This window comes from Scyliorhinus torazame, chromosome 2 (assembly GCF_047496885.1).
Source record: "Scyliorhinus torazame isolate Kashiwa2021f chromosome 2, sScyTor2.1, whole genome shotgun sequence".
Lineage (NCBI taxonomy): Eukaryota > Metazoa > Chordata > Chondrichthyes > Carcharhiniformes > Scyliorhinidae > Scyliorhinus > Scyliorhinus torazame.
In genome coordinates, this window is record NC_092708.1 from 318232133 (window position 1) to 318256131 (window position 23999).

Here is a 23999-nt window from a genome sequence, read left to right on the forward strand (position 1 = left end):
CAACTGTCGTTAACTTACAATGGTGCCGACCCACCCCCCCCACCCGTCCCTCCCCAGTGCCCTCTCAGTGGTCCTCAATGCGCTTAGTGCTCCATACTCCACTGCTAGGTCAAGGTGTGATCACAGGATGCTCATCGGAGATGGAGGCAGCCTGCTGCTTACCACATCCTCCGCATCCGCGTCGCCTTGGCAATCGACAGGTGAGACTGGGACATGCTCTGCAGTGCCTGGCATGGTCCACCTGAAACTGGGACATGCTCCGCAATGCCACAGAAATGTCCACCTGCGTCAAGAATACGTCCCCCAGAGATTCAGACATGCTGTCGAGGCCCTCAGCCATGGCCGTCACTGACTAATCCACGCCTTGGACATCACCACTCATGCTGCAGACATCATGCTCCAGGTTCTCCACTGCGGATGCTACCCTAGCAGTGTTGACCTCGGTGCCATACATTGCCAATGCTATCTCCTGCATTCTTAGCCTCTGGGACTCCTCCAGTCAGCTATGGACCTGCTGGAGTTTCGCTGACATCCCCCTCTGAATCTCATGGCCCCACGCTATTGACTGCATCAGCTCCTGGGTTGCCTGGTCCACAGGCTCAGCATCTGACTGGAACTCGACTGGGTCCTGGGATCCAGCAGACCTCAGACTGCTGTCTCGTCTGGACATTTCTGCCTCCAACTGATGTGCATCGGCAACTGTGTGGCCAAGCTCGATGTCGGTGGCTCACCTATCCTCGGCCATCCCTGCGACCTCCAGAGATCGTTCCTCGTAGAGGCTAAGGGCCCTGAGGTCCGGCAACCCCCCCCCCCCCCCCCAACCCCCCTCTGGGCCCTTTCCTGCCGATTGTGCGGCAACTTCTCCTGCGGGGAAACAGAGTGGGGCATCGTGAGCCGAACGCTTCATGCATCGTGTGGTGACATGGTGGGCAACAGGTTTGGGCACTACTGTTGGGCATGGGTGGTGTGTGCTGGCGCTTGCCAGGGTGTGCTGGGGCACGGGCGGGCTATTGTGTTGGGGGTGCGGTGTCAGGTACAAGGTCGCTGGGGAGGGGGGGGTAGCGTCCGGGGCTGACAGGTGGGACCAGTGCCAGGGGGCTGATGCCAACTCACCGTGCGACCCGATGGTGGTTGTTGATCTTCTTGCAACACTCGGTGACAGTCCTCCTGGTCACATTCCCAGTGCTGACGGCTGCTGCCATTGCCTCCCAGGAGGCACTGGGTGGCCTGTGGCTGACCCTCCAACCCCCTCGGGGGAACAAGGTGCCCCTCCTAAACTCCACCGCATCTATCAGTCTGGCCAGGCCGGCATCCCCAAATCGCAGAGCTGGTCTGCGTGATGGCATGGCTGCGTGCTGCCTTGAGTTTGCTCTGAGGGCAGCACGGTGGTGCAGTGGTAGCACTGCAGTCTCACGGTGTCGAGGTCCCAGGTTCGATCCTGGGTCTGGGTCACTGTCCGTGTGGAGTTTGCCCAGCGGCTGGTTTAGCACACTGGGCTAAATTGTTGGCTTTTAAAGCAGACCAAGGCAGACCAGCAGCACGGTTCAATTCCCGTACCAGCCTCCCCGAACAGGCGCCGGAATGTGGCGACTAGGGGCTTTTCACAGTAACTTCATTTGAAGCCTATTGTGACAATAAGCGATTTTCATTTCATTTCACATTCTCCCCATGTTTGCGTGGGTTTCGCCCCCACAACCCAAAGATGTGCAGGGTAGGTGGATTGAACACGCTAAATTGCCCCTTAATTGGAAAAAATGAATTGGGTACTCTAAATATATAAAAAAAGAATTCGCTCTGTAGAATCGGTTTAAGTACTCCCCCGGCGAATCAGCTGGCGGGCAGTTATTTGTTGTGTGAACCCCATGGGGCATTATTAAGTGTCCTAATTAACATTAGATACCAATGGCGGCCTCGTCGTGTCGGCCTTTGGGAAATATACAGCAATTCCCGCTCGCTACCTCACTTAGAACGAATTTGGTTAGATCGCGCTCTGTATTAATGGCTTAAGTGAACAGACAATGATTAATGTATCTGAGTTTGCTGATGCTACAAAACTAGGTGGAAATGCAAGCTATGCAAAGAGATAAAGACAGGTTAAGTGCGTGGGCAACAAGGTAGAAAATGCAGGACGGCATGGTGGTGCACCCTGTAACATGGGTCCCTTTTAGCGTCCTCTGGAGCGACCAGGCCTGGCAGTTGCTAGGGTGTTCCATGTGACGTAGTGTCACCCTGTTTTGCCCGCCGCCCAATGGATGCGCCAGGGACAGGACGGGGTGAGTCCGAGGTGCTGTGGTGTTCCCTGCATCTCCACTGTTGGAGCCACCAGCACGGGCCCACCTCCTTCCTTTGGGTGCCCGATGGCCCCCGGGCTACTCTGTGGGATGGGGTGTAACTGGAGCAAAGCCCTGGGGCTCCCCTGCCACCTGGCGCTGCCAGTCCTGGAGGCCCACTCTCGTCTCGACATGAGTCTCGATGCTTGCGGCCATGGAGCACAGGGACTGGTCAACCTCCCTCTGGGGCTGTGCCCTATCAGCTTCATTAATTGGATTCCATTAATGGTTTCTAAAGAGAGCGGAATTGTTTTCTTCTATGCCGCAATGGCTCTAACGCAAATGACATGTTTTAAAACTGTAAATTGCTTTCTTGACTGAAGTCTAATGAAATGCAGTATGGGTAGAATGATACCCCAAGGCTGGTGTGTACACTATCCACGGAACGTTCCTCTCTGCCTTTTTGTATTACAATTCAACTTCAGAATTGCCTGAAGTGAAAAGAATTTTTAAATGACAGCTCCAAAATCAACTAGATTTATTTGAGTGATTCTCCCTATTTTTTTTCTGAAACTCTGCTGCGCTTTTTCTGTTTTAACTTTGTCGGACAGTGTTATCATTGGGTATAAACTTTTATCTGACTGAAATAAAGACTAACACGCAGAATATAATTTGACTGTTATATCGTATGATTTCCATGCTATCTGAACAATTTTAATATTGCCAGTGAATTCAATAATCTCTCCTAGAATTGCAGTTTGCTTTGTCTAGGTAAACATACCTTGTCAAGTGTTATGGTTTTATATGCAAATAAAAGTTACTTGAATTTTTAGTTTGTCACCTCCATATGTTTGACGTTCAGTGGGCCAGATTTTCTTCTGGGGGAAAGGTAAATGCTTTTCATTATTCATTTGACCAGCTTTGTGCTAATGCTCGAATCAGGAGTTTCCAGCACTCGCTGGAATACTCATACTATTAGTGAGAAGTTATTGCCATTGGATGGAATGTAAAATTAAATCATGTAAATAAGTCAGCTTCACAACCTGAAATGAATGTCTTGCCCCTTTTGACTGCTGTCACTTCCATCAAAAGGGTCAAGTGAAGGGAAAAATTCACTTTTCAACCAAACAAAATCGCCTTTGTTCAACTAAGAGACGCTAAACTAGCATTAGGAACTGGCCTCGATTTTTCATCTCAAAGGTAAATATTTTACTTGCCTTTTAAATCAGCACAGGGAATCAAACAGATGATATTGGCCATATTGCCGAGAAGATGCTTGGGGGTTTAAGACACCCGCCCCCACGCAGAATGCACTGCGCATGGCGAACAACAAACAGAAGTGTGTCCTCTGGCAAAAGGGATGAAGCACGAAGGTGGTTTCAAACTAAAAATTGTAATTTTTCCTACCTTATCAAACAACTGTGCTACAGCGTGGGAGTTTGATGTTAGTGAAAAACTGATGCAAGCGTAGAAGAAGTAAGAATTGGCTCTGAACAAGATGCCCAAATCCCAATGCTTCATGAGAGCAGGGGCCAGCTACTGGCACGATCTTGAGATGCGCGTGTTGGAATGGATTTTTGAAAATCATCAGAATGGTTACATCATCACCAGAATTGCAATATGGATGTACTCACTTAAGTGGACTAATCAAACCCTGAGTCCAGCGAAGGTTTCAGACCAGCGGCCTGTTGGTGTAGCTTCTTTATGTGTAATATTGCAGCAGACCACCAAGATTGCTCAGAAACTTCCAAAAATCACCTGCCAAACTTACCGGCCAGCGATTCTTCATCAGACAATTGCAAAAATACGAGTACCCATTATGTCACATCAGAAACATGGATGAAACGCTTTTTGAAATGCTTCGATTGTGGTTAGAGGTAGCCTTGTCGAATTAATTCATTCAACATGCACCCAAAGTCCAGTAACCCCCAGGGCTTTGGGCCACGTGTTGGAAAATGGGATTAGGGTGAGGAGGCTCAGTTTTCAGCTGGCGCAGACATGATGGGCAGAGTCATCTCTTTCTGTGCTGTAAATCTTTCTATATTTTCTAAATATCTGTAAAAGAGGAATGTGCAGGGATATGGGGAGAGGACATGGGAGTGGCAGTATGTGAATTGTTCCTTAAAAGGGCCAGCACAGACACAATGGGCTGAATGGCATTCTTCTGTGTTGTAATGATTCTATGATTTTGAAGCAGAATCAAGTTGCTTTGGTTCAAACGTCCCTAACACAAATGTCCTCTCCGAATCATCGGAGGAATGTGGAGGATTACTATCTACGTACATTTAAATGGGGAAGGGGAGTTGATCTCCGACCTCAAAACTGGGTATCCTCTGGAAGATGAATCACTTGGTAGCAAAATGCTTATCAGAGCGAGTGAAAGGTCAACTCGATGAGGGAAGAAGAAGCTAGCCTTTGCTAAACAGGAGAATTCTTCCTGGACACCTTAATAATGGCCAAACAATATTTGGGCGAAATTCTCCGTAATCGGCGCGATGTCCGCCGACCGGCGCAAAAAACGGCGCGAATCAGACCGGCATCACGCCGCCCCAAAGGTGCGGACTCCTCCGCATCTTGAACGGCCGAGCCCTAACCTTGAGGGGCTAGGCCCGCGCCGGACTGATTTCCGCCCCGCCAGCTGGTGGGAAAGGCCTTCGGTGCCCCGCCAGCTGGCGCGGAAATGACTTTGCCGGGCGGCGCATGCGCGGGAGCGTCAGCGGCCGCTCACGGCATCCCAGCGCATGCGCAGTGGAGGGGGTCACTTCCGCCTCCGCCATGGTGGAGACCGTGGTGAAGGCGGGAGGAAAAGAGTGCCCCCACGGCACAGGCCCGCCCGCGGATCGGTGGGCCCCGATCGCGGGACAGGCCACTGGGGGGGGCACCCCCCGGGGCGAGATCACCCCACGCCCCCCCAGGACCCCGGAGCCCGCCCGCGCCGCCTTGTCCCGCCGGTAAGAGAGATGGTTTAATCCACGCCGGCGGGACAGGCATTCCAGCAGCGGGACTTCGGCTCATCCGAGCCGGAGAATCGCCGAGGTGGGGGGCCCGCCAACCGGCGCGGCGCGATTCCCGCCCCCGCCGATTATCCGGTGCCGGAGAATTCGGCAACCAGCGGGGGCGGGATTCACGCCACCCCCAGGCGATTCTCCGACCCGGCGGGGAGTCGGAGAATCCCGCCCCAGATCTCTATGGATAGATATTGTTTGACGAACCGCTTGCAGAGTAACTTGACCGCCTCTTCATAAGTAGTCGCCTTTTCGAGCGTGGCGGAGATTCTGTGACTCACTCGGGCGTTAAGTAGGCGCAGCTTGCGGGGCCCCAGGATGGGAGTCTCTGAGGAGTCCAGGTAAGCCTTGAAGCATCGGAGCCAGTATTTAAAAATGTATTTTGCCTCCGGTGTCCATGCTTCCAGGTTGAGCTTCTCTGGTTTTAGGCCTGCGTCCATCCTGATATAGTTTAGCTTATTAGATTGTTGCACCCTCAATAATGACGCTTAGAGAGTAAACGGTAAAGAAGGCTTTACTCAGCTAAGAACTACCCTGGTGCCGAGATGGGTGCTAACAGAGGTGCCGCCCACAAGACGGCCCCTTATATACGGCGCCCAGATGGGCGGAGTCCTCCAGGGTTCCAAGCCCGGTCTTAAAGGGGACATCACCTTAAATGATGACAAGGGTACATTATTACAGTAACCGTTCATCACAAGCATCTCTACAGTGGTTTGGGGCAAGCACTGTCACCAAATTCGTGGCCATTTTGGGTCAAAGTTCAGAGTTACTCTCTGTGCTTGTCACCACTAGCAGAGTTGGGTTTTGGAGTTGTCATTTTTTGCAGCACGTTCATCCAGAATATTTTAATTGGTTACAGTACTTTTGGTAGCAGCCATTGCAGCTGGTTATTAATACCAGTTGCAAAATGTGAGTAAACAGTAAACGTGGTAAAAGCACATTTACTGCCCTGAAACATTTTCTTCCCATTGGTAAATCTGTGAAACCAACATGTGAGGAATTGGGGCCAACTTATTGAATATTAACATGGCAGTAATGATCGTAATAAATATAGTAATAGCCATATCTAATGTTGCTTAAAGATAAGAACAATATTTAGAAATTATTGCTTAATCATTCAATGTAAACCCTAGAGTCTGAATTATGTATTACAGAGAATAATCTATATCTGGAAAAATCCGAGTCAATAACTCAATGTCCTGGTTTTATTGCTGTTCATGAGTATTCTGAGCTTTCTTTTCACTGGTTATGATATCTTCGGTACTTTGGTGCATCCCACCAGGTTTCCCTTTTCTAAAGGAACATTGCCACATGCAGAAATGCGTGATCATAAGTAACTCGAGTAGAAGTCACTGAAGGAATTGCAAATCACAGCTCATTTGCTTTAAGTTCTGCATTGCTGTCATTACATACTTCATGGACAATGCTTAAAATTGAATAATATAATGGAATGCATTTTGCAGTTTTAATATCTGGGCAATGATTTGAAAGCTGCAATTATTTATTTGTTGCACTTTTACAATAATTTCATATCTTCCCAAGTTCCTTCGCAGAAGTCCATAATCAGGCGACAAGCTGGAAAATCATAGAATCACAGAATTTGCAGTGTACAAGGAGGCCATTCGGCCCATCGAGTCTCCAAGAGCTGGTTTCACAGCAGCGCAAAGACTTGCCTAATCATAGAATCCCTACTGTGCAGAAGGAGGCCATTCAGCCCATCATGTCTGCACCAGCCCTTGAAAAGAGCACACTATTTAAGCCCACCCCTCCACCCTATCCCCGTAACCCAATCTACCCTTTTGGACACTTAAGGGGAAATTTAGAATGGACAATCCACCTAACCTGCACATCTTTGGACTGTGGGAGGAAATTGGAGCATCCGGAGGAAACCCACGCAGACATCGGGAGAACGTGCAAGTTCCACAGTTACCCGAGGCCGGAGTTGAACTCGAGACCCTGGAGCTGTGAGGCAGCAGTGCTAACCACTGTGCCACCATGTAGTGTAACTGCTGTCAAACATGTGTAAAATATAGGTCCAAAAAAAAAATTACTGTGTTACAATACAGAGCCTATTTGAAAATTAAATCCATACTTTCACATTCTGTTTCCCAAAGTGGGTGAAACTGAAAGGACAAAGGTGGGGGCTGGGTGGAAAAATAGGAGAGAAGTAAAGAGAAGGGAAATATAATCAAAGTAAATAGAGATAAGAAAAGTAACAAACTGAACATATTTTAGGACCCTTCGAGGGCAAGTTACAAATGAAAGAAAATTTGGAATTCTAAAATGAAAACAGAAATTGCTGGAAATGTTTTTTAAAATTCATTTATGGATGTGGGCATTGCTGACTTACCCAGCATTCATTTCCCATCCCTAATTGCCCTTGAGAAGGTGGTGGGGCCTTCTAGAACCACAGCAGTATATGTGGTGTAGGTACACCCACAGTGTTGTTCGAGAGGGAGCTCCAGGATTTTGACCCAATGACAGTGAAGGAACGGCGATATATTTTCAGATCAGGATGGTGAGTGACTTTTGGAGTACAGATTTTTCCCCTTTTCTACTCCCCCACGACGAACAGCCCCTCAAACACGGTCACAAACATCACCCACCTTTCCTCAAACCCCCCTGAAGATGCCATTAACTCATACTTTATCTTCTCTAATCGCGTGACAACTGGACTAAATTCAATAAAGAGTGGCTTATCTACTGAGGTGCGGATCTGTCAGACAACTCAAAGAATGTACAGGCATACACTCTCTTAAATTTTGGAGGTCCCGAGGCATGGGAGAAATTTGAGTCTTTTGATTTTTAAGAGAAGGAGGACCCAAGATATTGTTAAAAAAGATTGTGCACTTATGCATGCCAATAACAAACATTATATTGGATTGACATGTGTTCAATACTACCAACCATGAATCTGATGGGTGCGATTCAACCAAAATATTTCTCAGGGCTGGATTCTTTTGCCCTGCCCTCAAGAACGCCACAGGCGAGACTCGGACGATGGAGGAGTCCATTGACCTCGGGCAGGATTCTCCGGTTGCCGGGCGGACACGGCCGGAGAATCCCACCCAAAGTGTCATTTGGGCGAGTTTGGCAAAGTGTTTCTCGCTAGCTTTTTGCGTGAGATCCACAACGCTATTCAACAACACTTGTCATTTTTGGGGGGGTTAGACAATTTCTCCCTGGTCAAACTCACAGTTAAGGGACACCATTCTCTGGCCTCTTTGCTCTCGAGCGAGAGCGCGACGAGACCAGTGAATAGCGGGTGAGGCCAAAAACGAGAACTGCGCCGGGCGCCAAACGGTTTGCAATGCCTACTCTCGTAGGCAAAATCGGGATCCCACAGTAGCATGGCACAAAGCCAATTATTACCACTTAAGCCCTATTCAGACTGTGGTGCCTGGACACTGTGCCTGAAGACTGCGGGAGGCCACACCACACACGCAGTAGTCGAGATCCAAACACCCAGGGGATGGACCTCAGCACTGGGGACATGTCCATAACCGGAGGGTGGGTGAGTGCAAATGGGGAGGGGACCAGCGCACGGTCCAGGTAACTTTATGAGTGGGTATCTGGAATACAAAGTTTGGGGTCTGTTGCAGGGGCCCCGCTGCGACCGGGTGTGTATAGGCAGGTTGTGTTCTGGGTGTGGGGGAGGGGGTCCCAGGGTGGGAGCCACCGCTGTTTGTCAGTCTAGCACCCTCTCACAATTCCTTATAGATATTGAATGCTATGGATGGTATTTTGGACCCCGCAGAACAGGCCCTAGTGGTGCTGCTTGTAGGCCGGGCAGCCAGACGCCGGAGACGGTGGCAGCAGCAGTGTCTGCAGAGACTTGAGCAGGCGGCCCAGGTGCTGGACCCCGCACCACATCCTGAGGACCCGGCCGCCCATGAGGCCAGGGTGAGACCCAGAGGGGGAGGCCTGCGACAGCCCATGGTACACAGATGTCGCTGGTTGTTCCAGCAGATGACGGGCAGCGTGTGCCGCAGGAGGGTCTGTCTCACGGACTTGGCACCACATGGAGAAGGAGGATACCCGCTCTCTGTGGCCGTAAAGGTCATCACAGCCCTGAACTTTTACGCCTCAGGATCATTCCAGGGCTCGAGCGGGGACTTGTGTGGCATCTCGCAGGCCGCAGCCCACAGGTGCACCCAACAGGCCATGGGTGCCCTGTTTGCCCAGGCAGTAAACTATGTAAACTTTGACACAGACCAAGCCCAACAAGATGCCTGGGCAGCAGGATTCTCTGCCAACACCAGGATGCTCAGGTTTCAGGGGCTGATAGACTGCACACATATTGCCTTGCATGCACCAGGTCAGCTGGGAGTGCCCTACACCAACAGGAAGGGGTTACACTCCCTGAATATCCAGCTCGTGTGTGACCACCACTTGCATGTGTGTGCACGCTTCCCAGGGAGTGTGCACGACAGCTACATCCTGGGGCAGTCAGACTTCCATAGCCTCTTCGAGGACCACCCCAGGATGTCCGGTTGGCTCTTGGGGGATAAGATGTACCAGCTGAGGACCTAGCTAATGACGCCAGTTCCGAGGCCGGAGACCGAAGCGGAGACCCGATACAACGAGGCCCATGTGGCCATCAACCTGTCATTGAGTGGTGCATTGGACTGCTCAAAATGCGGTTCCAGTGCCTCGACCACTCCGGTGGTGCCCTGCATACATCCCCCCCGGAGGGTCGCTCGCTTTATGGTGGTCTGCTGTGTCCTCCACAATTTGACACAGCAGCGGGGCGACATGCTGGAGGTGAAGGATGAGGAACATGTGGCCACCGAGGAGGAGGAGGAGAGTGAGGACAAGGATGATGAGGAGGCACCGGACCAGCAAGAGCTGGAGGACAATCCCGGGGAGGAACTGGGCAACTGGCCAGTGGCTTCAGGACAGGCAGCAGCGGCGAGGGTCAGGCAAGCCCGGAGGACCAGCAAGGCCCTCATATGCGCTCGATTCATTTAGGGCACGGTCTGGTCCGTCATCGCTACCTTCCCCACCCCTCCCCCAATTACCACCCTCCCGGGGTATGTGTACATCAATCCAGGGTGCTGGACTGCGTCGGCACCATCAGCGGGTCAGTGTCGAGGGCAGGGGGGTGATGATAACCTGCAAGGAGCTGAGCGCCAGTACTCCTCAATCTCTGCCATAGTCTGACCCCTGCCTGTCTGCTGAATGTTCGCTCATACCCATCACCTGCATGCTGTGTGCCCAGCGGGTGCATGCCTGGAGAGATGGGCCAAGGGTTCGGAGATCAGCCAGCATTCAGAAGAAAGTCACAGAAGCGTCATACTAGTTGTGGTGAAGGGTATTTAATGTTTCACAAGCGTCCAACAATCCCCACTGTGATGGTGCCACTGCTCTCTCCCCAACACACCTTCACCCACCCCTCACTCCCTACCTACCCTCTCTTCCCCACCTCCCCCAGTGCCCTCAGTGACCCTCCAAGTAGCCTTCCTTGTTCCACTTCTAGGTCTAGGTGTGTCCCTATCATCTGATTTTGAGTAGATCAAGTAACTCAAGACTGGATGCCACATAACATGATGTAGCATAGCCTGAATGTGAAGATGGGACTTTGCCTCCACAAGGGCAGTGCTGTGGTCAGTCCTACCGATACTGTAATGGACAGATGCATCAGGGGCAGGCAGGTTGGTGAGGATGAGGTCAAGTATGTTTTTCTGTCTTGCTGGTTCCCTCACCACCTGTCACAGACCCAGAGCGAAATCCTCCATCCCGCCCCGCCACATTTCTGCCCCGACCCGCCGGCGGGAGTCTCCGTAACACCGGTCGGTCAATGGGGTTTCCCATTGTGGGGCAGCCCCACGCCGTCGGGAAACCCCCGGGCGCCGGCAAAACGGAGACTCCCGCCGGCGGAGAATGACGCCCCAAGTCTTGCAGATGTGCCCTTTAGGACCCAGTCAACTGTGTCTGTGGTGGTGCTACCGAACCACTCTTGGTAATGGACATTGAAGCCCCTCAGAGTACATTCTGTGCCCTTGCCACCCTCCGTGCTTCCTCCAAGTGGTGTCCAATATGGAGGAGTACTGGGGCGAGATTCTCCAACCCCCCCGCTGGGTCGGAGAATCGCCGGGGCCTGGCGTGAATCCCGCCCCCGCTGGTTGCCGAATTCTCCACCACCGGATATTCGGCGGGGCGGGAATCGCGCCGCGCCGGTTGGCGGGGCCCCCCCCCGCGATTCTCCCTGGCCCGGATGGGCCGAAGTCCCGCCGCTAAAATGCCTGTCCCGCAGGCGTAAATTAAACCACCTACCTTACCGGCGGGACAAGGCGGCACGGGCGGGCTCCGGGGTCCTGGGGGGGGGCGCAGGGCGATCTGGCCCCGGGGGGTGCCCCCACGGTGGCCTGGCCCGCGATCGGGGCCCACCGATCCGCGGGCGGGCCTGTGCCGTGGGGGCACTCTTTCCCTTCCGCCTTCGCCTCGGTCTCCACCATGGCGGAGGCGGAAGAGACTCCCTCCACTGCGCATGTGCGGGAATGCCGTCAGCGGCCACTAACGCTCCCGCGCATGCGCCGCCCGGAGATGTCATTTCCGCGCCAGCTGGCGGGGCACCAAAGGCCTTTTCCGCCAGCTGGCGGGGCGGAAATTCATCCGGCGCCGGCCTAGCCCCTCAAGGTTGGGGCTCGGCCCCCAAAAATGCGGAGCATTCCGCACCTTTGGGGCAGCGCGATGCCCGACTGATTTGCACCATTTTGGGCGCCAGTCGGCGGACATCGCGCCGATACCGGAGAATTTCGCCCCTGATTTTTCAGCAGAGGGCAGGGGGTGGGGGTACATGATAATCAGTAGGAGGTTTCCGTGTTTGACCTGGTGCCCTTCATGGGGTTCTGGTCCGATGTTGAGGACTCCAAGAGCAACTCCTTCCTGACTTTATGCCACTGTACCACCAGGTCGGCTGGGTCTGTCCTGCCAGTGGGATACCCAGACATACCCAGGGATGGTGATGGTGGTGTCTGGGACATTATCTGCATGGCATGATTTTGTGAGTATGGAAGTTCACCAGTTTATTCCATTAGTGTTGTTGCCAAAATAGCACAGGGCCTGTTAAGATTAGAAACTGGGCTGAAATAGCAGCATTCAAGGAGTTGCACTTGGCTTTAAGTAGTTATTTCCCCTTTTCAAATTTGCACCACAGGTTTCTTTTAAATCATTCTCATTGATGACTTGGTTTTCTGAAGACTGGGAGATTCCTTTCTAAAAGGTATGTTTAATTACCTCGAAAGGGTAACTTTTTGATGTTGTGTTCCACGCTGGGCAAGTGCTTGCTACCTGTCGAGTAAACATCTCAGTGATTTTCCTTTCTCCAATGGTTTAAAGTCATATTTTGGAAATCATGTATAGGCCATGACAAAATCTGCAGCGTGTGAGAGTCCTCGCCGAGAGTGTAAAGATTGAAATTATTCCTCTAAAGTTCATTTTTTTCGGTTTCTAGATATCTGCATTCGACATGATGCATTAATTCCCCCGGCCGTTTGGCATTGATGTTTCGCAACACACACCAGGGGCGAGATTCTCCGACCCCCCGCCGGGTCGGAGAATCGCTGGGGGCTGGCGTGAATCCCGCCCCCGCTGGTTGCCGAATTCTCCGGCACTGGATATTCGGTGGGGGCGGGAATCGCGCCGCGCCGGTTGGCGGGCCCACACCCCGCGATTCTCCGGCCCGGATGGGCCGAAGTCCCGCCGCTAAAATGCCTGTCCCGCCGGCGTAAATTAAACCACCTATCTTACCGGCGGGACAAGGCGGCGCGGGCGGGCTCCGGGGTCCTGGGGGTGCCCCCACGGTGGCCTGGCCCGCGATCGGGGCCCACCGATCCGCGGGCTGGCCTGTGCCGTGGGGGCACTCTTTTCCTTCCGCCTTCGCCACGGTCTCCACCATGGCGGAGGCGGAAGAGACTCTCTCCACAGCGCATGCGCGGGGATGCCGTGAGCGGCCGCTGACGCTCCCGCACATGCGCCGCCCGGAGATGTCATTTCCGCGCAAGCTGGCGGGGCACCAAAGGCCTTCTCCGCCAGCTGGCAGGGCGGAAATTCGTCCGGCGCGGGCCTAGCCCCTTAAGGTTGGGGCTTGGCCCCCCAAGATGCGGAGCACTCCGCACCTTTGGGGCAGCGCGATGCCCGACTGATTTTCGCCGTTTTGGGCGCCAGTCGGCGGACATCGTGCCGATACCGGGAAATTTCGCCACAGTTTCCCCCAGTCTTTATTCTTACAGCTGTCTTGCTGAAAGCTGTCATTTCACTTGTATCAAGCAGTGTTCTGATTTGGAGAAGGTCCAGCAATGATTCACCAGGATGATAATTAAAAGGAAGGGCTTGGGTTTTGACAAGACACTGGCTAAATGCGGTTTCTGTTTCACATGACGGAGAGGCTATGGATAGATCTGAATGAGGTGTTGCAAATAGTGAATGGCATGGACAGAAGAGACTCTTATCTACGGGAGCAAAATCCAAAGCAAACGGACTTAATCTTGGAACTCAGTGAAGCCAGTCAGAAGCAAATTCAGCAAAACCTTCCCTAAAGAATTGTGAGACTGTGGAATTCACAGCCCAGAATACACGAATGCAAAGCCAATGAGCTGTTTAAAAGAGAGATAATTTCCCTATTTCCGAGTAAGTATCTAAGAGATATAAGGGCTGAAATTCCTAAGAATATCGTCCGGGATTCTCCGAGCCGCGCTGAAATGTCGTTTGGTGTAGGGGGGGGTGTAGAATGGGGCCTCAGACCCGCGATCAGATCCGACGTCGGGCCGTGATTCTCCAGCGACCTGAGAATCGGCGGGTGCGGCGACACAGCGCCGGTCGGGGGCCATTGAAAGAGGCCCCCGCGGCAATTCTCCGCGGTTCATCGGCCGAGTTCTCGCCGGCATGGTTCACGTATGTTTCCACCCGGCGGGTGCTCGGCATCGCGGCTGCGATGGCGGTCCTGGTGGTGGGCGGGGGGATAAGTCACCGGGGGGGGGGGGGCCTCCGCGACGACCAGGCCACGATCAGGAGCCACCGATCGGCGGGCGGGCGCGCGCGATCCGGGGGGGGCCTACCTTCTTCCGCATCGGCCCGCTGTGTGGCTCCACCATGTTGCGCGGTGCCAGTGCGGAGCACTCCGGCGCCGTACTGACCCCTGTGGCCACAGAATCGCTGGGCCAAGAGGCCCATTGCTGCCGGCGTGAAACACACCGGTGTTTACGCCGTCTTCAATACTGAGCCGCGCTGTTGGAGAATCCTGGCCATCGGCTCTAGGAGTGCCTGAATAGGCCACAAGATATGCCAGAAACATAGGTAAAGACCTGTGACACCAAGCCGACATGTTAACTTATTAGCTCTTAAATTGAGTGGCCCACTTTTGACATCTGAAGCAGGCACAGATATTTGAATTCATTCTATTTGTTACATCTATAGCATCATAAGAAGCTGCAATTCAACTCACTCAAAGCAAAGATGGCATATTTTGCAAATAAATACTGGAAGTGCTCAGCAGGTTACTCAATTCTGATAAAAGGCCTGAAACATTAACTGATTCTCTCTCCACAGAGACTGCCAGACTCATAGAATCATAGAATCCCTACAGTGCAGAAGGAGGCCATTCGGCCCATCGAGTCTGCACTGACCCTTCGAAAGACCACCCTGCCGAGGCCCAATCCTCTGCCCGATTCCCACAACCCTACCCTAAGGGGCAATTTAGCATGGCCAATCCACCTAACCTGCACATCTTCGGACTGTGGGAGGAAACTGGAGCACCCGGAGGAAATCCACGCAGACAGGGGGAGAACGTGCAGACTCCCCGCACAGATAGTCACCCAAGGGCAGAATTGAACCAGGGACCCTGGCGCTGTGAGGCAGCAGTGCTAACCACTGTGCCACCGTGCCATCCCAAATGCTGAGCATTTCTAGCATTTTCATTCCTTCCCCGTAATTTAGCTTCCTGGTTTTCTGCTGGTCACAGCTTGTGTATAAGGCTCCCCTCAAAAATAAAAACTGGATACTATGTGAAGTATAGATTGATTTTAACATGAGAGATAGGTAATGGGAGTCCGGAAATTTCCCAACCAGTATAAGGGGAGGTGGTGGAGTATTAGTATTGTCCCTGAACTAATAATCCAGAGATCCAGAGTAATGCTCTGGGGTCCCAGGTTCGAAACCCACTATGGCAGATGGTGAAATTCGAATTTCATAAAGATCTAGAATGGAAAGTCTAAAGATGACCATTGAACCATTGCTGATTGTCATTAAAAAGAACTATCCGATTCACTAATGCCCTTCAGGGAAGGAAATCTGCGGTCCTTACCCGCATGTGACTCCAGAACCACACAGCAATGTGGTTGACTCTTAACTGCCTCCCAAAGAAATGGCCTAATAATCCACGCAGTTCAAGGGCAATTCGGGATGGGCAACAAATGCTAGCCCGACGCCCACATCCCAAGAATGAATTTTTTTCAAAAACCACTGCCTCCAGAAAAAGTGTCTGGAATAGTGCAATTTAAACTCCAGGAGGGCAGGTCTGCTGAAGTCAGGCTCACCACCCCCCTGAAACAGTTCGGAGGTGACCACAACAGCTGCCGAGAGCTGAGGAGAGCTATTTAAAATACCCACTTTAGTTCTCTGTGCATTTGTCCTCACTGTTGTTTTCAATATGAAATCCTATAGCCCTCACCCCACACATCAGCTCAGCCTCCTACCACCTATTTCACTTGCACCAGCCAAGCCAACTAATGCCCCTCTTTCCTGACCAGGAAAACAGAATGAGTTTTTGCTGAGGGCTCAGACATCCATTAGTCCATTGAAACAGGTGCACCCAAATGAAAACAATGCTTGATTGATAGCTTTTTCACTTCAATTTCTTTTGTCAACTGTTCAATATTTATTCACATGCGATAAAGAGATGTAATATGCTATCGATACTTTAAAGGCGTGGTTGATTGACGCTTTGGTAGGGTTGTAGTAACAACAGATTTCTGAAGAAAGTTATGAATGGCTGTTTTTTAAGTTTTCCACACATACCAGTGTTACTATAGGGTTCATTGGTTCTATACAGAATATTTACTGGGCATGGAGATGAAGAGGGGCATTGGGGGTTGGTGAAGGAGCATAGGTTGGGATGGAAGGGATGAGGGGCCATTGGGAATGGGTTGGGGGTTCTGGGTTAGACCTTTTGAAGTTATCTTTCTAAAGATTATCTCATCCAGAAAGATTCACGACACCTTTTGGGGGCTGTGAACCTTGAGTCCTTGAAAGGCTGGTCCAATTGCACGATAATTGGTTAGGTGGGGGGGTTCTAGAAATGTCTATGGATCTGGCCAGGTTGGGAAATATAGAAACACAGGAAATAGGAGTAGGGCATTTGGCCCATTGAGCCTGCTCTGCCATTCAGTGATCTTGGCTGATCCTCCACCTCAATGTCATACTCCTGCTCTCTCCCTTTAATGCCTTTACTGTCTATATATCTATTCCTGTGCAGGAAGGTGAGCTCACTGCCCGAGCCATTCTCCCATGCTTGTGAAAATTGAGGGTGTCGGGAATGTACGGGGAAATCCCAGAAAATTGGGACTTGCCCTCCGTTTTGAAAGGTTTGCTGAGACAAAGATACTCCTCAAAAATCTAGTTTGATATTCCAGGGCCTTAGTGGGGGCGGGGGGATTTTCTGCCCCCATTTCTGGCAGGGGGAACGCAGAGAGGGCGGAGAATCAAGGGGGAGTCCCAAAATGGCTTTTACACTATTGGGATTTCCCCGCTCGATGGTTCCCATTCCCCGTCAGTGACGTATGGGGGTTGGGATTCTGTGGTGGTGGGAGGGGGGAGGTCTATTCCCGTGGGATACGTGTTTTTCTCTATTTTCAACTTTTAAGGCCAGACCTTTTGAAAACAGAGGGTTGCTGGCTGGGTGGCCTCATTCAGAGCCTGCCCCTCCCGCAAGATGTCGTGGGACCCGCCTCCTGGATTTTTTTCCCAAAGTGTTGAGAAATTCGGTGGGAAAAGATAGCTGCGCAGCCGGCAAGCTACATGTCGCTTTTCCTACTCAAGTTGACACTTTGGAAAAAAATGAAAAATTTTCACCGATAGTCTCTGGCTGTTCCCGTTTAATAGAGAGGTTGATAAACGATTGGGGTTCTTGAAACCACATTTCCCAGTCTTTGCTGCAGTGCTAGCACCAGAGCACAATATTCTACCTCATTGTCAAAGGTGTCTTTATGTGAATGTGACTAGTCCTCCTGAAATACAAGGTGATGGATTGCAATACCGAATCTTCCTCCAGGCTTTCAAAATGATCTCTTGGGCTCTAATAATTTCAGTTGACAATGTTTGGCTTCAAGTTGCAGGTTTTCAAAATATTCAACCTTACTCAGCGTTTCCTCCCACGCACTCAAGATGCACCACATTTATTATCCCTTTCAAATGGCCCGACGCTTCAGCTCTGAAATAGCCCTGCAATTTCTCTCACACTTGTACCCAATCGGAGAGCTTGCTGTCTGTCCAACTGCACTAGAAATCAAGGCAGTAAGAAGTGACCTCGCTCGGGCTCTGAGCTATCCCAATGTGCAACCCACATTTGCTTGGATCAACTCTTTGGGACTTTGCACATTCTCCTTACGTCTGTGTGGGTCCGGTTTCCTCCCACAGTTCAAAGATGTGCAGGTTAGGTGGATTGGCCATACTAAATTGCCCCTTAGTGTCCAAAGGTTAGTTGGGGTTATGGGGATAGAGTGGGGGAATGGGCCTAGGTGGGGTGCTCTTTCGGAGGATTGGTACAGATTCGATGGACCAAATTGCCTCCTTCTGCACTGTAGTGATTCTATATGGATTATTCACCATCATCGCCCCCAGGGAAACTGGCCCTATAGTTCAAGGGCAGAGAATTTGGATTTATAGACAGTGGTGCCAGGGCCACTTTTACTTCTTATGTTTCTTTGTTGTGTGCGGTCTGTTTATTGCACTGTGCACTGCACTCAAGGTTTCCGTGTGGCCATGCACACATGCATTGTAGAGGAAATAGAGGTTGTGGGAAACTTGTTCGATGCAGTGTGCATTCCAGACTGCTGCGTAGCTGCACATCTGCACAGCTTAGAGGGAACATTGGCCATGACTAACATGGACAACAGAGGAGTTTGAGGAGCTGTATTACCTGCTCCTGTTCCAGTGTTCTCATGCTTTATTTCCCTGGTTAAAACTGGTAGAAGGATCTCAAAGTAATTGTTGCTGCCAGGTTTTTGCAGTAGATCAATGTGTACTGTTTAGATTTTGTGTTTTAAATGATTTCTTTTTATGTTGCAGGAGAAGAAGCTTCGGAGAATCGGACCGAAAATCTGAATCCAGATAATAATGTTAAGACACGCTGTCAATCATGCACCTCTGCGTTCTTCAAGATTTTCTGGGCGTTTCTGGTCATTCTTTCTGTATCATCCTCCTGGGTTGGTACTACACAGATTGTCAAAGTCACATACAAGAACTTCCACTGCCCTTTTTTTATGACCTGGTTCTCTACCAATTGGAACATAATGTTTTTCCCTGTGTACTACTCGGGACACTTGGCTTCAGCACCGGAAAAACAGACATTAATTAAAAAAATTAGGTACTGATTCCTTCTCTTTTTGTTCAATAAAATGTTAAAAGATATTGTGCAATTCAAAATTACACATGGCTGGTTTTGTTAATTGGTAGTTTAAGTGAACTGTATTTTCAGCACATTTTCCGAGGCTGGCAGTCACTTTTTCATATTGTCACAGCGGTGGGGGGGGGTTAGTGGTTAGCTCCGTTGGATGGACGGCCAATAACACGGGTTCAATTCCCGTATACTGAGGTAATTCATGAAGACCCCACCTTCTCAACCTTGCCCTTCGCCTGTGGTGTGGTGACCCTCAGGGTAAATTACCACCAGTCAGCTCTCCAAGGGGAAGCCATGGAGTTGGTGGTTAGGGAATGGACCTTGTGGCGGGGTTGGACAATGGCCAAACTTTTCCACTCCTCTCCACTGGCGGGAAATTCTGGTCTCTCTAACTCGGCCCCCCCCCCCCAACGCCTTGCATGTTCCCCAGAGGCGGAGGCTGTGGGACATGCAAATACCCGGAGACATTGGTGGGACCAAAAGATCCCGCCATCGGCCAATGACGGGCTGCCTCTGCCGTCGGAAAATATGGCATGGAGTGGAAAATCCCTCCAAATGCCTTTGGCCTTCCCAATATTTAGTTGACAGAAATTTCTACTTATTCAGGACTTATTCACAATATTAATTTCTATATGATTATATAGTTAAAGCTGTTCATTGAAGCACCGGCTGGAAATTAAATTGTCTTTTTGACTGCACCAAATTATTCCACTGAGGAATCTGATGAAAAATTATTCAAATGCTCTGGGAATCCCATTAATATATCCTGGGAACAATTTCCTTTAAACGAACAACCAAATTAACTATGTCCACATGAACAAGGATCAGCAACATCATTCAGCGAATATTTGAAGAAATATTTATTTGATTGTGTAGTAGGCATTTGTTGTGAATTGAGTAGATGCATTGAAAGAGAAGTTACTGCCACACGGATCTCTGATTATATCTGCTCATTGTCTGCAGGGAATGCAGCCGAATATTTGGAGAAGAAGGGCTGACTCTGAGACTCTTTGTGAAAAGAACAGCCCCATTTTCTATCCTCTGGACACTAACTAATTACCTATATTTATTGGCTCTGAAGAAATTAACAGCCACAGATGTCTCTGCTCTTTTCTGTTGCAACAAAGCATTTGTCTTCTTGCTCTCTTGGATTGTGCTCAAAGACAGGTTCATGGGAGTTAGAGTAAGTACCTTTGATTAATGGCTTCAATGGAAGCAATTTTTCCACAGATGAAAGCTGCAACGCAGTCTTTAACGTTCAGTAAATCCCATTTAGCAGCATTAGGAAACGACCAACAGTCGCATTCTAGTACCTATGTTCAATCAAAATAGTTTTACTCACATTGTGTGAACCATTGTGGAAATTATGAGCAAAATTCCCCGTTTGGGACACCAGCACGTGGGGCGTCATTCTCCGACCCCCCGCCGGGTTGGAGAATGGCCGTTGGCCGCCGTGAATCCCGCCCCCGCAGAAGTCTCCGCTCCCGGAGATTGGGCGGGGGCGGGAATCCGGCCGCGCCGGTTGGCGGGACCCCCCGCTGGATTCTCCAGCCCGGATGGGCCGAAGTCCCGCCCAGGAATAGCCTGTCCCGCCGGCGTAAATCAAACCTGGTATTTACCGGCGGGACCAGGCGGCGTGGGCGGTCTCCGGGGTCCTGGGGAAGGGCGCGGGGCGATCTGACCCCGGGGGGTGCCCCCACGGTGGCCTGGCCCGCGATCGGGGCCCACCGATCCGCGGGCGGGCCTGTGCCGTGGGGGCACTCTTTCCCTTCCGCCTCCGCCACGGTCTCCACCATGGCGGAGGCGGAAGTGACTCTCCCCACTGCGCATGTGCGGGAAACTGACAGCGGCCGCTGACGCTCCCGCGCATGCGCTGGGAAACTGACAGCGGCCGCTGACGCTCCCGCGCATGCGCCGCATTTCCGCGCCAGCTGGCGGGGCAACAAACGCCATTTCCGCCAGCTGGCGGGGCGGAAATCCCTCCGGCGTCGGCCTAGCCCCTCAATGTTGGGGCTAGGCCGCCAAAGATGCGGAGACTTCCGCACCTTTTTGCCGGCGCGATGCCCGTCTGATTTGCGCCGGCTTTCGCGCCAGTCGGCGGGCATCCCGCCGTTGGGGGAGAATTTCGCCCGTGATTTGCAATACTTCGCCATGCAAATTTATGTTTGGTAAGAATTGCGAGGGATTCTCCAAAGAAATTTCAACCCTCCACGCTCCCTCCCACAGGGACGTCCTAAATAAGAGACACCCCCCCCCCTCCCCGCAGACCCCCTAAATAAAGAGACCCCCCATAGAAACCTATATAAGGAGACCCCATCCACAGACTCCCTGACTAAAAAGAACCCCCTGAAAGACCCCTTAATTAAAGGGACCCCTGCAGACCCCCCTGAAAGGAGACCCCGGTCAGGAAGCACCCCAGAAAAGAGCCCCTTGTCTGGAAGCTAGACAGCAGTCCAGACAGAGGCAGTAAAAGAAAATACTGTTGTAATACTCACCTGGGCAATACCCCTGCTGGCTCAGGCACAGGAAGCACCATGTGTCAGTTCCTGGAAAGAGAAAAGCAGTCAGCTGTGAATAAGCCCCTCAGTTTCTTGAGCGCTGCAAGCTATTCATTCATTTCCCTTACTAGACTGTGATTGACGGCTTCCACATACACACAGCTATTCAGCAGAATTCTCCGTCGGTGGGATCCTCCGGTCCACTGGCAATGCACCCACGGTCACGGGTTTCCCGACGACATGAGGTGGCCACAATGGGAACGGCGAATCCCTTTGCTGTGTGGATGCGCTGCGTCGGAAAATGTGGCTGGCGGACCGGAGAATCCCACCCGTTACCTTTGCTCCATTCATCTTCCTTCACACTTGAGTAATTCGGAAGTGCTCTAACCGCAATGTTTATAAACATCAAACAGAGTTAAGTCAATTTCAAGCTAAGCTCTTCAGAAACACTCAAGCGAGAAGGGTGGTGATTGGAAAGCACTTAGTTCTACTTGAAGTGGGCCTGGACCTGTCAATCAAAGATATGTTTATATTGCGGGTTGTCTTGGGGGCGTGGTGGTGGGAGTGGGGTAGAGTGGGTAGGTCTTGCATTGTGGGGAGGAGGGTGGCCCTCAAATGGACTTTGGGGGCAACTCCCTTGAGGAGTTACCCCATGGCCCACCGAGAGGTCGACCACGCCAGGTACATGTTTGTCAGGACCTGCAGTAATTCCCGCCCATGTTATTCCTGGTCCAGAGGACCGGAGAATCATGCGGGCTCATGTATATGGTGCCTGGCCCGCCAAGTGGATGCAAATGGGTGTTAATGCTGGAACATTGAAAGACGCCAGTCCAGTTCTCTTCACTAACGCGGATTCTCCGGCTCACCAGGAACTCCACGACCGGTGGTGTGAGGGAGAGAATTTTGTCCAATGTTTTAAAATAATGCAGAAAGATCTTCCGCTGAACCACAGAGTTGTACAGAAAGTGACGTCCTTCCCTACAGTGGGATCAAGGTGATTTTAAAAAAAATTTACAGTACCCAATTCATTTTTTCCAATTAAGGGGCAATTTAGCGTGGCCAACCCACCTACTCTGCACATCATTGGGTTGTGGGGGCAAAACCCATGCAAACATGGGGAGAATGTGCAAACTCCACATGGACAGTGATACAGAGCCGGGATCGAACCTGGGACCTTGGCGCCGCGAGGGAGCTGGGCTAACCAAGATGATTTATTAAGGCTGGGCAGATGTTCGTGTTCTTGTCCATAAATGTATTGGATTTCCTTCAGCACAGGGAGAAATTTTGGCAGGGAGAATTCTAAATGTTAGTTGATGGAAAATCCAACTAAAACTCTTGTGGGCGTCTCAACCTCTAGGTTGATTTTTCTCTATGTGCCCAGGCAATCCAATATGTCCAGGTTCAGGGACATCGGACCTAAAATGTTGAAGAGAAACATTTTTGCTCATTCATTCACAGGATGTGGTATTGCTGATGAGGCAAGTATTCATTGTCTTTGGAAGTCTGTTGATGAGCTGCCTTCTTGAATTTTCTCAACTTTTGTTGAGTTCAGAGAGCATTTGAGAGTCAACCACATTACTGTAGGTCTGGAACCGCATAGAGTCTAGCCTGGGCAAGGCGGAGGATATCTTAAAGGACATTAGAATCATATTGGTTTTTATGGCAAGGTGATAGTTTCATGGTGACTGTTTCTGATAGAACATAGAACATTACAGCGCAGTACAGGCCCTTCGACCCTCGATGTTGCGCCGACCTGTGAAACCACTCTAAAGCCCATCTACACTATTCCGTTATCGTCCATATGTCTATCCAATGACCATTTGAATGCCCTTAGTGTTGGCGAGTCCGCTACTGTTGCAGGCAGGGCATTCCATGCCCTTACTACTCTCTGAGTAAAGAACCTACCTCTGACATCTGTCCTATATCTATCTCCCCTCAATTTAAAGCTATGTCCCCTCGTGCTAGACATCACCATCCGAGGAAAAAGGCTCTCACTGTCCACCCTATCTAATCCTCTGATCATCTTGTATGCCTCAATTAAGTCACCTCTTAATCTTGTCTCTAACGACAACAGCCTCAAGTCCCTCAGCCTTCCCTCATGGGCGTCATTCTCCGACCCCCCGCCGGGTCGGAGAATGGCCGTTGGCCGCCGTGAATCCCGCCCCCGCCCCCGCCGAAGTCTCCGAAGGGAGAAAAGTCGGCGGGGCGTTAATGGCGCCGCTGCCGCGGAGAATGTCACGGGCCTGCGCAAGGCAGCCGATTTTCGGCCTGCCGATATTCTCCCTTCCGGATGGGCCGAAGTCCTGTCGACGTGATGACCGTTCACGTCGACGTCAATCAAACCTCCTTTTCATCGGCGTGACCCGGTGCTCCAGGCTCACGCCGACCAGCGAGGAGGTGAGTGACGGCCTGGGGGGTTGGCTCTGGGCAGGAAATGGCGTGGCCGCAGACTGATTGCCTGAGAAGAGGTGTGTCTCGGCTTGTGTGTGTGTGCGGCGGGGGGGGGGGTGGTTAGAGTAGGCTGGGCTCCGGGGGAGTGCCGGGAGGGGGTCCGTGCCGGGGTGGAGGTTGGGGGTTGTGGAGGGGGTCCGTGCCGGGGTAGAGGTTGGGG

General features: G+C 51.4%; 1 protein-coding gene across 5 annotated transcripts in view; it reads left to right on the top strand.

The window, feature by feature from the left end:
* Positions 1-23999, top strand: part of slc35f4 (solute carrier family 35 member F4) — a 277382-nt gene that overhangs the window by 187403 nt on the left and 65980 nt on the right. For 2 of the 5 annotated variants that reach the window (XM_072489456.1, XM_072489464.1), the window contains exons 2-4: positions 18560-18857; positions 19854-20073; positions 22258-22382. In XM_072489456.1, the coding sequence (XP_072345557.1) occupies positions 18560-18857; positions 19854-20073; positions 22258-22382 (643 nt within the window). Of the gene's footprint in view, positions 1-18559; positions 18858-19853; positions 20074-22257; positions 22383-23999 lie in introns of those variants that run through there. The other 3 variants (XM_072489472.1, XM_072489480.1, XM_072489490.1) reach the window with 3 other exon arrangements.